Source organism: Plectropomus leopardus, chromosome 2 (genome assembly GCF_008729295.1).
Source record: "Plectropomus leopardus isolate mb chromosome 2, YSFRI_Pleo_2.0, whole genome shotgun sequence".
NCBI classification, from domain to species: domain Eukaryota; kingdom Metazoa; phylum Chordata; class Actinopteri; order Perciformes; family Serranidae; genus Plectropomus; species Plectropomus leopardus.
The window spans coordinates 3,754,635-3,767,858 of NC_056464.1; the positions used below are offsets into that span (position 1 = coordinate 3,754,635).

Here is a 13,224-nt window from a genome sequence, read left to right on the forward strand (position 1 = left end):
GGTTTAGAGATGTTTTGATGTGTTGTTGACCGCGTGATGCTGTAGCCAAGATGCTCTCTGTGTTTCCTCAGAGAGGGAGTGTGACTTGGACAAACACTGCGGCGTCCTTGACCCTGACAGGAAGAAGGTCTGCACTCGGCTCCTCACATGCAATGTAAGCTCCAAACACACTCTGCTTCACCAGTCAAACGTGCTACTTCTCGTGCCTCAGATTCTCACATCCGTACAGTCTCTTCTTTCTCATTTCTCTCCTTTTCTTGTTTTCATGTTCTCTCTCGATGCTCTCTGTAGTCCAGTAAAAGGTTGAGTCTTAATGTCAGGATCCAGTTTTATAACCCTTGGTTTTAATCTAATGCAACTCATGAGAGCCGGAACGTAGGTTGTGAGTTTGTAGTCTCTTTATTACTCACAGGGACAGCCAACAAGTCAGATTTTTTTTTTTTGCACCTTTATCAGATAGTTGAGAGCTAACAGAAATCCATCTGCAGTAGAGAAAAAAAAAATGAATTGCAGATTCTAGAATATTAACTGCTGTTTACTTCAGAGACAAGCAATTGTCAGTATATAGCCTATTAGTGACTGGCTGTCCCATGGTCTAAGTGATTAATCTTTAAGTGATTTTTGACTTTTATCCGTTTTTTCTGAGAAGATTTTTATTTTTCTGAAAAAGTTCGATTTTGAGTGGGCTATAAAGACTAATAGCAATATGTTTCTCTGTCATTTACATCAACTAGTGCAGTGCCTGTTCCAAACATGCCTGTTTGGAACAGGCTGATTGCTTGGTCAACTTTCCCAAGAACTGTTTATATGAACAACCTCACACTTGACACTGCACTTTTTTGGTCCAAAGGAACACACTGGGCCCAAACAGCTACAGATGTATTCTGATGTTTAGATAAGAGAATAATGAAATCAGATTGCCATTCTAACTCATAGTGCCAACATTGGAAAAACATGCAGTTCAACAGTATACTACTTACTTATTGTGTACTTGAACTACTTGTACTGTTACATTTACCTATCAGTAGGTTTACATAATGTTAGAAAAAGTTTGTCACTTATAAGGGAGGGAGGGGGCAGCAAAACAGGTCAGACATTGAAGGCCTGAGGAGTAGACGCACAATACTTACAGATACAGTCCGACTGAGGTGTTTACATGATGGAATAGCTCGACTTTCAAACTATCTTGCTGTTTTAGTCCGATTTCAAGAAATTCGATTCAGTGCGATTTCAGCTAGACTAAAATGTTTACATGTATTTTAAAAGTCTAGGTTTAGATTTTTTAACATCATTCAAGGGTACTAACAGCTCCATCTATGAAGAAGAACTGATTGTCAATCTAGTTTTCCACCAGATTTTTTTTTGTGTGTTGTGTAAAGGTATTTGCATGAGTTCTATTCATTAAGCTTTCTTCATTTAATTAGTTAAAATTTGCAGTAAAAGTTAGGATACAACATCTGATGGCCTGGCTCCACCTCAGGGAATCACAGGGTCCTCGTGTAACAGTTTGCACAAAAACCAGTGCGATCTCTTTGTTAGATACCGTAAAGATCTTTACATTATCTCACTCTCAAATTACATGAAGGGATTACAGTCATACAGTGAAGAAAATAAAACCACTATTGAAAGAGCAAGTGTGAAAAAAAGCAGTGATAACGCTGTGACGTCAGAGTAGATGTTCTCAAATGAATTCCACTGCAGTCATTGCTCTGTGCTGCTGATGAGCACCGACTGATACTGAGTGGTGAAAATGGCTCCCAGCACAGGAAGAGTCCATATATGGTGGCTGGTGTGTGTGAAGGAGGAAGTGAGTGTGAGAGGCCACATCCAGCAGAGTAGAGACAGGATGACCTGATTAACAGGAAATGACAGGAGTGTCGGGAAAGACACGCAGGAAAACAGGCTGCATCTTCCACCTGCTCTGTAGGTGAACACACTCAGTGGGCGGCTGTGTTTTCTCTCCCACCGGCTACTAGGAAGGAAATATGTCAGCGAGGCATTTAACTATTCATTTAGAGTGATGGAAATGAGTGTGTGTGTTTATAAGCCAGACAGTGATGCATAATTATAACAATAACAGCTACTTGATAAAGCCTCCTGAGTGTGCTCCATTGAAAGAATTTGTAAAACACTTGACACTCTTGCTAAAAATAATTAATGAATTTGTTTTCTGACAGAGTGTGTGTCATTTAAAAAAATAGTAGAGCTGTCAGTATTAATGTGTTAATTGTGAGGCGATTAACTCTTTTAAACCAGAGCAAATCAGCCTGAATTCTTTCAAAAATGGAGTGAAGAAGACAGTGAGTGAGTAAATAAATGACCCAAAAATTAGCAAGAAATTCGTAGAAAGTACAAGGAAATTGCCTGAAATTTGCTCTGAAAAATGTTCTTAACAAATTGTAATAATTATATAACAGCATTTTAAAAACATAATTATGATAATATTAACTACAGTTTTTCCCTACCTTTTTTTTCCCTAGACAATTTTGAAAGAAACTGCACCAAGTTTCTCAGGATTCAGTGGTCTAAATGTTGTGAATGGCATCTGAAATCAGTACAAGAAATAGTGATGTCAATCCAGGTTTCAAAGTGTGATGTGTATATAACGCAGCATTTTTTGTTTAAAATCATGTTTACCGCTGTCTGACATTCCCCTCTTTAAGAGGCTGTACTGGCCTGAGTTTTAAGCCAGAGTGATGATACTGGTATCATATAAAACTGAAAGACCTCATACCAACCATGTCATTCATAGCTTGTCAGGAAGGAGGCTGAATAACACTCTAAAGTAAGGCGAAATATCAGTGATGGAAAAAACACATGGCCATTGCAGACGTCACATACAACTTGTAATGTGCGATGAGCATATGTAATCCATGTTACTTAATACCAGCGGTCGAGAAAATTCCTGAAAGCCTTATTTGAGGAAAAGTACAGATGTCAACAAGAAAATGACTTTGGTAGAAGTTAAAGATATAATATATGATATGCACTGTACTTAGGTATCAAAAGTAATCTTTTGATATGAAATGTACTGTATTGCAAATTATGATGTTTACTTCTTTGTAACATACACCTCCTTAAAAATGCAGAATACATGATGCTTCAAGAAAAGTGAGGTCTTCACATCCTAAAGGATTTAAAGAACAAAATCCAATTTTACCTTCATTTCCATTTCCTCAATCATCTGTCCATCTCCTTCCTTCCTCTCTTCCTTCCCTCATTCGTAGTAACTCAAATGCTTAAGGGCAATGTTTCGAAGTAAACATACATTTTATTCAGGAAATGTAGTGAAGTAAAAATGAGTTGACAGAAATATAAAAACTTAAGCACTTCATGTGCCGTCCTCCTCTTCTTTTCCTTCTTCTTCTGCCTCTTCTTATTCCTCTCATACTTCTCCTGTTGCTTCTTGTATCTCCTCCTCTGCTTCTTCTTTCTCCTCCTCCTCCTCCTCTTGTGCTTCTTCTTTTTCTGGTGCTACTGCTGCTTCTTCTGGTGCTTCCTTCTCCTGTGCTGCTTCTTCCTTTACCTGGACTTTTTTTTCTTTTTCTTCTTGTGCTTCTCCCCCTTGTGTATCCTCTTCTCCTCCACCTTCTCCCTTAGCTCCTCCATTTCTCCGTTTTACCTACAGTCCACTGTATTTGGCTGCACGGCGACACTAGAGTAGGTAGAACCTGTAGCCCTTGCTGCAGGTTCTTGGTAGAACTCATGTTAGGGTACAGCGGCTGCAGGGGAGTTGCATCCTGCTGCAGCCTGTTCAAAGAACAGATCATCAGTGTCTCTGGGCGGCAGTCGCAGCGGTGCTGTTTGGAAGCACCTTCACAGCTCAAGTGAAGCATCCTGAGAATTATTATATTGCCAACCCTCTCATTTGGCAGGCCAGTGCATAATTTTATAACACTCACCAGATACAAGTTTTAGCCATTTCGTCAAAATGAAGACAATCTAAAAGAAATAGTGACTAAATGCTGGTATCCCCTGTCCTGCTCCTCAGATCCACTCCATCCACCAGCGAAGGAAAGTGGTGGGCCGCAGCAAGAACTTTGACCAGCTGGTGGCAGAACTGAAGACCAAGGTCCGTGAGAAAGGGGCTCAATCCCTGGAGGGAGGCTCCTCCACTGGACGATCCCCCAGCCCAGAGGCCCCAAGGGAGCAGGCTGGGGCCCCGCACTGCAGGAGGCCTCTGGCCAGCCTCCCTGCTTTCAGGTAAGTGAACCTTACTGAAGCTGTGATGTTTAATTAACCTCAAAACCTGCACGCATCAAAACCAGGTGCGTGGATGTGGTACACATGCTCTGAACTTTATCCTCTGTGAAGAGCGCTCATTTGACCCTCCATACCACACTCACAGCTGCTCAGCATGTGTTGATTTGTTCAGGGCTTAAAGTCCTCCTGCACTGTGCTGGATCTCCGGTGTAAGGCTTTGGGTGAGTGGAGGTAAAAATGTAATCCACTAAGGTTTGTTGTGGATGCAGTTTACATGTTCATGGCAAAGGAGTTCATCTAAAATGGCAGGACAGGAACACAGCTCTCGCTCTCAACCTAACAAACATGACTAACCAATCAGAAGCAGAGGAGGACGGAGTTTTGCAACACGTGGGTTCTAACGTTAGTGGTGCGGGGTAATGATTTGGTGTTAGAAATTTAGATTCAGCTTAGGGGTGGGTGATATATCACATATACTCGAGGTATTGCAGTTTGTTCCTCATGCGATGTATAAAATAACTGTCGCGAGTATCAAGTATGAAGTGTTTAGTTGTTTTTATAAGCCATCTGCGTTTCAGTTCTCTCGCTCTCTCCCCTTGGCTCTCTGCCTCTCTCTCACACACACACATACACAAAGCAGAACTATGGAGCACTAGTGCAATTTGCAAATATTATTACTATATGAACTGGAGAGCTGTTAGTTTGTTGCCTGCTCACAGTGAATGTATCTACACGGTTAAAAGCGCCGTGGTATCTGTATAACTGTCTGCTAACGCTAACATCCAACTGTTGACCGAAAGCTTCAAGGCCACAACATAAACACCAACACTTAGTGCCTGAGATGAGTGAGGCCCTTCTAAATGAAAGCACCATTGATCCCACTTTGATTTATTTAATTCTAACAATACTTTTTAAAAATTTATTTTAAAGTACTTTTTTAAAATGTCCTTCTATATGTATTTTATCAAATGTTATGATAAAAATTGTGTATCCAACTTAATTATATGACAGTAGCTACTTTATCAGGGTCAGCTACTGAAAGAAAGGCAAAAAATACTATTGACCAAGATTACTTGTACTCCCAACATACAGCAGAAGTGAGTATGTTACATATCTAATTAACCAGTGTTCAGCCCCCAAATGACCTGCTGACTGTCAAGGTTAAACTGAAGCTGTAAACATTCAGACAGTCTGCAGTTCTAATTACTTCAAGATTAAACCAAAGAATTATCAGCAGTTTCATGACATAATCATCACACCTATAGCTACTGTCAGTTCTCACACACTCACTCATGTTTTCCTGCACTGTTTCTCTATTACGCTTTCTCTAAATAAAGATGCTAAATGTCAACATCAGCAGATTAACAACACCCATCACAAAAACTCCTCTCCCTGCAGAGACACCTGTTTACCAAAGGCTGACAGGTCAGGGTGGGAGGGTGGCTGTTAACCCATTCACACTGACCATTAAAATACGTTTAACCCTTTAAAACCAGAGCAAACCAACTTAAATTCTTACAAAAATGGGGGAAAGAACATAATGAGCAACTTAACAGGAAATGACCCAAAAATTATTAAGAAATTAGTAAACAGTTACATAAAACATACATAAACATTACATAACAACATACATAAAAATTACCTTAAAAGTTGCAAGTAAAATAAGTTGATGAACTGAAAAAAGTACAAACATTTTTTAAAAAGTATTCTAGATTCTGTAACATATTTTGAACATAAAGTTCTTCTAATCATGTAAATAGTTTCTGGACATTTTACCCTTTTTTTGGGGGGGGGGGGGTCATTTTCTCATATTTTTTCTCTCTTTCTCTCACTCTCCTATGTTTAAAATTAATTTTCAGGTTGTTTGTGATTAACAGCAACATAGAACCTTATATATTATTTTTTTTTTGTGCAGTGTCAAATGCTTCAATTTAATTCAAACAATTTAATTCATCCCAAAGAGCAATTCAGTTTCAACAGCCTGCAGACCTACAAAAATACACAAATCAACAGCAGACAGGAGCAAGGAGTACGCCAAAGACAACAAAAAATAAATAATTAATTAATTAAAAAATCAGGATGTCAACGGGCAAATACTCACACTCATACTGATCTGCACGCACAATGCACCTGTGTGGGATCAAAAATGTCAGTTTGAATGGGTTTCAGAGGAGCATTTTTTGCACTTAACAGTCTGAATGTAACAATTTAGTTTCCACAGTGTATTTCAGACATTTTGTTGCTGAGCTGGAAATTTCAAGATTAACCAGAAAAACACAATCTTGCCAAAATGTATGCCATATGCATGAACACAGCCAAAATGATCAAAAAAATGAAGACTGAAAAGCTCGTAAAGTGCACTAAACAGTCCCTACCGGTTAATGTTCCTGGATTTTAGTGACACACGTGGCACAGGTAGTCATTGTGAGACAGTGAGCATCAGTATATTCTTGTACATGACCATTAGAGAGATCACTAAACAGAATATCTGAAAGTCAAATTTGTTTGTTTTGCAGTCGGTCGACAGCTGTGGCCGAGAGCAACGCGGAGGAGGAGAAGCAGCGGCAGGATGACGGGAGTCTGCGAGCCCCCTCACCTCTCGTCCATGGACGAATCTCCAGCGATGAAAGTGAGGCAGAAGGACCCGAGGAGCTTGTGGAGCTCCCTTCGTCAGCTGCACATCCCAGACCATTAGCGGTGAGCAGTTTGTACTTTGGTTTTTAAAGATCACCTTCAATGATTTATAAGCTTGTTAACATGTCTATACCATGTTCTTTTATATGCTACAAGACACATCATGAGAGAAATAAGTAGTCAGCGCTCCATGGCTGAGAGCTTCTGTCTTGGAACTGGGGTGTACCGATGACAGTCTACAAAACATGGAGTCAGACTTCCAGGGTTTCATATGTCACTCAGCTAAGAAACCAAACTATCAACTGGTGGGATGGGGCCTGCCATATCGTTGGCATAATACTATTTAATTGAAGAGTATCAGAAGAAAAGCAGGTGTAGCTACTTAACAGTATTTTGCAAAGTTTTACTTCACTTAAACTTGCCAAAGCTGGTGAAGAAGGGAACAAGGTTTTTTTCAACATCAGGAACACATTATTAGCTTTATGCTAATGTGGTCACACTGAAGGCACTTGTTATATGTTAGTTATGTTTCTAACCTTGTGGAGAGTGAAGGGCAGAATCAAAGGTGAGGAGGTAGATTTGGTTGAGATAGAGGGGACAGCACTACTAAAATTAGAAAAAGTCTTCCCTCCATGTTTTAAAAAAAGTCTGCTGTGTGATAACATTTTGAAAATGTTTCTCATGTACACGGATCCACAAAACAACCAAAAACACTGTAGTTTGCATGCCAGGCCAGTAGTTGGCAGTGTAATTAAACACCATAGAAGAACACCAAGTGCCTAAGCATGAAGACTATCTTCTGCCGAGCGGTGAGTGTAAACAAACAAGAAGACGATGTCAAACTCACGCATGAGAACCGACAATCTAAATTTTGCTGGAGGATCTTTAGTAAACTCAGTGAAGTCAGCGATACAAACAGTTAGGTAGTCCGGCATTGTTGTTATTGTTGTCCTACTCGCATATGGCTATTTATCTGAGACATAATGTGCATGCGCGAAGTGCGGCTGTGACTTCACCATTCTCACAGGATGGTGATGGTTTTTAAAGTTTGTGTTTTCAGGCCCCCAAAAAGCTGTTGTCATGTGAAAAAAGCCAAACCTCAACAAAAATTCATGCAAGAACTGATGCCAAGTAAATGGCCCCTGAGACAGTGAGCAATTTGCATGTTAGACCTGCGCATACTAAATTATGCAAAGAGTTACATCTAAGCCATTTTTAGGGTCCTGCAAACGCTGACAGCGAGATCAGGTGCAGGGCATGAATTTTATGGTGAGCACTGCTGGTTGGGCTTTTTTTCTGTGTTGGAAAGTGTTGAAAAAAGGTAAACAGAGCTAAAACGCTGCGCTGCTCACCATCACTTCTACTGTTCAGTTACAGAAGAGGACAGACAAATTCCACAAAGACAAAACTGCATTTACAAGTGCTGAACAACAACAACAATGCAGCAGAAATCTGTTCATATACTTTATCTTTTCCTCCCATGAAGCCACGCAGACCTGCGGGTCCGTCCTCTCTCCCTGCTTGCTATAGCCTTCCCCTCATCCACAGAGCAGGTACTCTACATTGTGCCAACAGGCTTACTTCCGCAGATATTCCATATCATAGCAACCAGACACTACCAAAGCATCTCAGCTCTAAAGAGCTCTAAAACAATTGTAGCTGGGTGTTTCCAGGTCAGAAAAAAGTGCTTTGGTGCATTCGGGGCCTAAGACATGAAGGGATTTTTTTTCATGGAAAAATATATGATTTTTATAAACAAAGATGAGGCTCTAATCAATGCCAGGAGACAACTTATACAACTGGAGAAGAGAACCAGGGATTTCCTGCCAAAACTATTCATTGTTTTCCTTGCAAACACGTATATTTGAAAGCCGGACAGATTTTTGACAGTATTTTAGCTCGAGACCTTAAGAGGCCAGTGCAAATTCCTGAATTTTATTGATTTATTTAGTTGTTTAAATTAGCATTTATAATTTTCTGACATCGTGTTGGCAAAATGCCTTGAAATTAATTTCAGAAATATGACCCTGGCAAACAATGACTATCAAGTGTTCATGGCTTGCTGTGTTGCTGAAACAACAGAACATGTTAGCAAAGCAGACACCAAAGAACGCCAGCATCCCATTAAACTTGTTTCTGTCACCTGCTGCTGCAAAACAAACCTTAACAGCCTGAACTCAGAGCTACTCTAGGCATATTCTATCATCGTCATTTTCCAAAGTATTGATTTAGATACTAAAATCCATTAAAACAGCACAGCTGCACAGCATACTAGATCTGCTCCCGTGCTTTTTGTCAGATGTCGTCTCTGCAGATTTGTCTTCAGACCGCAGTACTTTTGTTCTGTAAAGACTCTGAGTGTTGTGTTGCACACTGAGGATATTGTCTCTTGTGATGAGATCACAGGTGACTTTTCCTTGTGATTACTGATTGTGGTAAATCCTGTTGCTGCCCAGTTGACTGATGCACTGCTCTTTCAGTGCCAGCTAAACCTTCCTGCAGGTCCTCGGCAGAAAAAAAAGGGGAGCTCTCTGTACCTTACCGCTATTGACAGTTGTGTCAGAGAATTATCTTGGCTTGTCTTAATGTCACTACTTTCATGTTACATCAATAATATAATAGACTTGGACAATGGACATTTTAAAGCTGTAATCTTCATGTATCTTTACAGCAATCCATTGCTCATCATCTTTATTTTCAGATGCTCAGTCAGAAGATAAAGGAGTCAAAAGAAAAGTGGTTTTATATTTAACTAAAATAATACCTACATTTATTATTTAACCCTTAGGGACTGTTCGGTACATTTTACATGCTTTTCGTTCTTCATATTTTGATAACGTTGGCTGTGTTCATGCATATGGCTTCAATTTAGGCAAGGTTGTGCATTTTTGTTTAATTGTGGAATTTCCAGCTCAGCTCCTACAACAAGTCTAAAATACACTGTGCAGATAAAATTGTTATATTCACATTGTTAAGTGCAAAAAAATGTGCAATTGAAACCCATTCAAACTGACATTTTTGATCCCACAGCCATCAAAGCATAAAAACATGCATTGTATTATTTCTGGGTGTCATTCTGGGCTTTTGCCTTGGAATTTACTATTTTCCAGCTGGTGATGTCATTTTTACCATTTCTGGCATATGGAGAAAACCCATGCTATTTCCACTAGACGCACTGTTACAATCAATGTTGCTGCAAATCATTGACAATCCAGGCTGTGATCATCAAAAAAATATTTACTTTGCATGCAGTATATTGAAAAAGTATTTTTTTTTCATCTTAAAAACATAGTGACATCATGACAAAAACCTGGCATTTAAAAGGTTAAAATTCTCAAAATTAACTCAAATAAGTACGAAATAATAATGTATAATATTCTTTAAAGCTTGATTTTGAAAAGCACATTTTGTGCACAGAGCCATTCAAGTGTACTTATGTTACATTAAAGCAGGCCCTAAGGGTTAATGAAGTTGATGCATAGTAACTATGCATTTCACTGAGAACTGGTGTAGTTATTCCCTGCAGGTTAAGGTTTTCAAATTGTTTTCTCCAGAAAAACATCAAAACAGAGCCAAAACACCAGTGAAAGGTGATTTGACTATAACAGTGAGACTGCAGAATAACGCAGGATTTCAGACGATGGATTTGCTTTTAAGTCACCACTGCTACAGATAACAGGAAGAGACACTCGGCTGCAACAGCTTAACAACAAGTCTTCTTTCTGCAGGTGTGTTCGTTTGGCAGCCACGCACTGGGTCACGGCATCTACACTTTTGACAGGAGACTTCATCACCTGAGGTCGGCTCTCAGCAGCATGCTGGAGCAGCACATCAGCGCTCATCTCTGGAAGTAAGAAACTTGAGCTCACATTCCTGCTCAGCCACTTTTGGCTTTGCTCTGCTTTAATGTTGCTAATTCTCAAAGTCGAGATGAAATGCAAAATGCCTTTTTTTAACCCTTGAAGATCACATCCTTTGGTATATTTTTAACCTGTTTTAACAATATTTGCCTTTTTTGGGGGGAATATTTGGGGGGTGCTGTCCAAACCCAACAGCTTTGCTATGGAAACAGTCAGTACGTTTACATGATGTTAGAAAAAGTGGAATTATTTTATTAGTCCGACTATAACTGGACTTTTAAAATATATATAAACTTGTTTGTCCGATTGAAATAGCACTAAATTGAATTGATCAAATTCTGAACGTGCTGCAAGTCACCACGCAATTTAAAATGTAAGCACTGAGGAGAGACTTGTTTTTAATTTTGGCCTAGGTGAGGGACATACAACTTGAAAAGGTAATATTTTGTATTTATTTTGAATAAAAGAGTCACACCCCAGCCACCCCCCTCCTCTGATAAAGTACAGTCCCACAACACCAGCATCAAAGCTAACGATGTCCTGCTGTGGACGAGGCTGCAGCAAAACATATTTTACCAAAGAAAAAAACATCAATATGAGTTTAAAAGTACACAATATTTGAATATTGTCTCCTCTTTAGCTTCCACAACAGCTGATGGTGGCAGCAATAGAGCAGCAGCTCCGCCGTTCAGTGGAGTAAAATGACGTTTTTTCTCAGTGGAGTTTTTGATACGACGTCCCTGTTGGGGATCACTTAAACTGATATTGATTTTTTTAAGTAGTATGAAACCAATCAATGAAGGCAGAGTTTGCTCAGCCCTGTTTGACTATATGTACATGACGTAGTGGTTTTCTACCCCAAAGTTTGCCTAAATGCATGTAAATATACTGATAGTTCCCACCCTCCAGTCAGCGGGCCATTAATCCCAGGTGCTATATTTTAGGAAATTGACTTGTAAGTCAGGTTCAGTATTGTGTTTTCCACTGCAGGTACCCTGACTAGATTCACTAGTGTTTCACAACTGATACCAAACAGGGCATTTTCCAACCTGCTTTGCTATGTTTGAATATATTTTTCTACACAGTTTGGTTTATCAATTGAACAAAATGAGTTGAACGTAGAGCCACATGGTAACCAAAGGTTTGCATTGCCTCTGCCTCCTGTCCAGTATATTGAACTGGTGTCAGTCTCTGATAAAACTGAGCTGTCAGTGTCATGTGGGCGACATGCCTACGCCACAAATGTTCAGCCCACTAATGCAAATGCATTGTTACCATCCGGATCACTTAGTTGAATTTTGCCGATCACCGGGAACGTTTTTAGAATGCTTTGTTGCAAATGACAATTGGTAGCATCAAATGTACCACTCTCTTTCGCCTCCATCCAATTTAGGTTTCTTTTTAGATTCTCACCCACTGAAAACCGGACGAGTTGCATCAGATGCTGGGCTTTGGTAACACTAGCAGATAAACTTGAGTGTAACCCACTGCTTAGTCACCAGTAGATGAAGCAGATGGTGTTCTCTGCTGCCCAGAATAGCAGTGGTGAAGAGTCTGTGAAGTTGGCAGGAAGATGGAGACTGACTGACTGCGTTAACAGGCACATAAGAAAAAAAGCTCATTGGAAAAAAACGGGGGTTCGGATCATCAGAGTGCTGCAGTTAACATTGACAATCTGTGCAATCAGCCACAACTCTGCTCCTGAAATAAGATTGGCACTCTGCAGCTTTATTGTATTAAGATTATCACACATATTTGGTGACCAGTGCAGACTGCAGACCTTAAATAGGGTTCCAAAATATCAAAAAAGAATAAGAACATACAATATGCCCCCCACCAGGCCAATGTCAAGACGCACTTTAAACCAAACCAATGGAATATAAAAGGATAGTAAAGCACAAAAACAACACAGAAACTAATGCATCACATTTTATTTTGCATTTTGTTGTGCTGTGTTTTCTGTATGAAAGCCTCAGTTCTTAATAGGGGTGCAAAAAGGAGAAGCAGTGTTTAAATCACAGGACATTTTTTAAACATTCTGGTAAACTTAACCGAAAACACAACAAGCTGCAGCGCAGTGCGGCCTGCGATAAGCAGTCAGTGGTTGTAACTGATGTTCATTTAATATTTTTTTATTGTAGTAGTTTGCATTAGTTTAGAGGAGATTTCAATATTGAGATACCATGTATACCGATATAGCCTAAAAACATTTTGCTATTATTTTACAGCCATACCATGCAGCCTGAGGGTGAGGTGCTGCTTGGTGTATTTTCAACATAACTCACAGTCAGAATTATTAAACCAGCAAGAGAAAGCTGGTAATGTAGCACCAAGTTGTTACTTTTTAATATTTGTACTAGTTTACTCAACATGGGCAGCAGTTAACATTAAAACCATATTACACTTAACGTGCAATCAAAACTTCATATTTAATATGTGAATTACTAAAACAATGTGTTACCATTGACCAAACATTGACTTTTGCCCGCCATGTTTATGCAATTATGACGTCAAGATGGCACCTCGT

At 39.6% G+C, this 13,224-nt stretch overlaps 1 protein-coding gene across 1 annotated transcript in view; it reads left to right on the forward strand.

Annotated features, from left to right (window-relative positions):
- Positions 1 to 13,224, forward strand: part of atxn7l2a (ataxin 7-like 2a) — a 30,247-nt gene that overhangs the window by 11,350 nt on the left and 5,673 nt on the right. The window contains exons 5-8 of the mRNA XM_042498706.1: positions 72 to 154; positions 3,992 to 4,203; positions 6,720 to 6,900; positions 10,566 to 10,687. Coding sequence (XP_042354640.1) covers positions 72 to 154; positions 3,992 to 4,203; positions 6,720 to 6,900; positions 10,566 to 10,687 — 598 coding nt within the window. The remainder of the gene's footprint in view (positions 1 to 71; positions 155 to 3,991; positions 4,204 to 6,719; positions 6,901 to 10,565; positions 10,688 to 13,224) is intronic.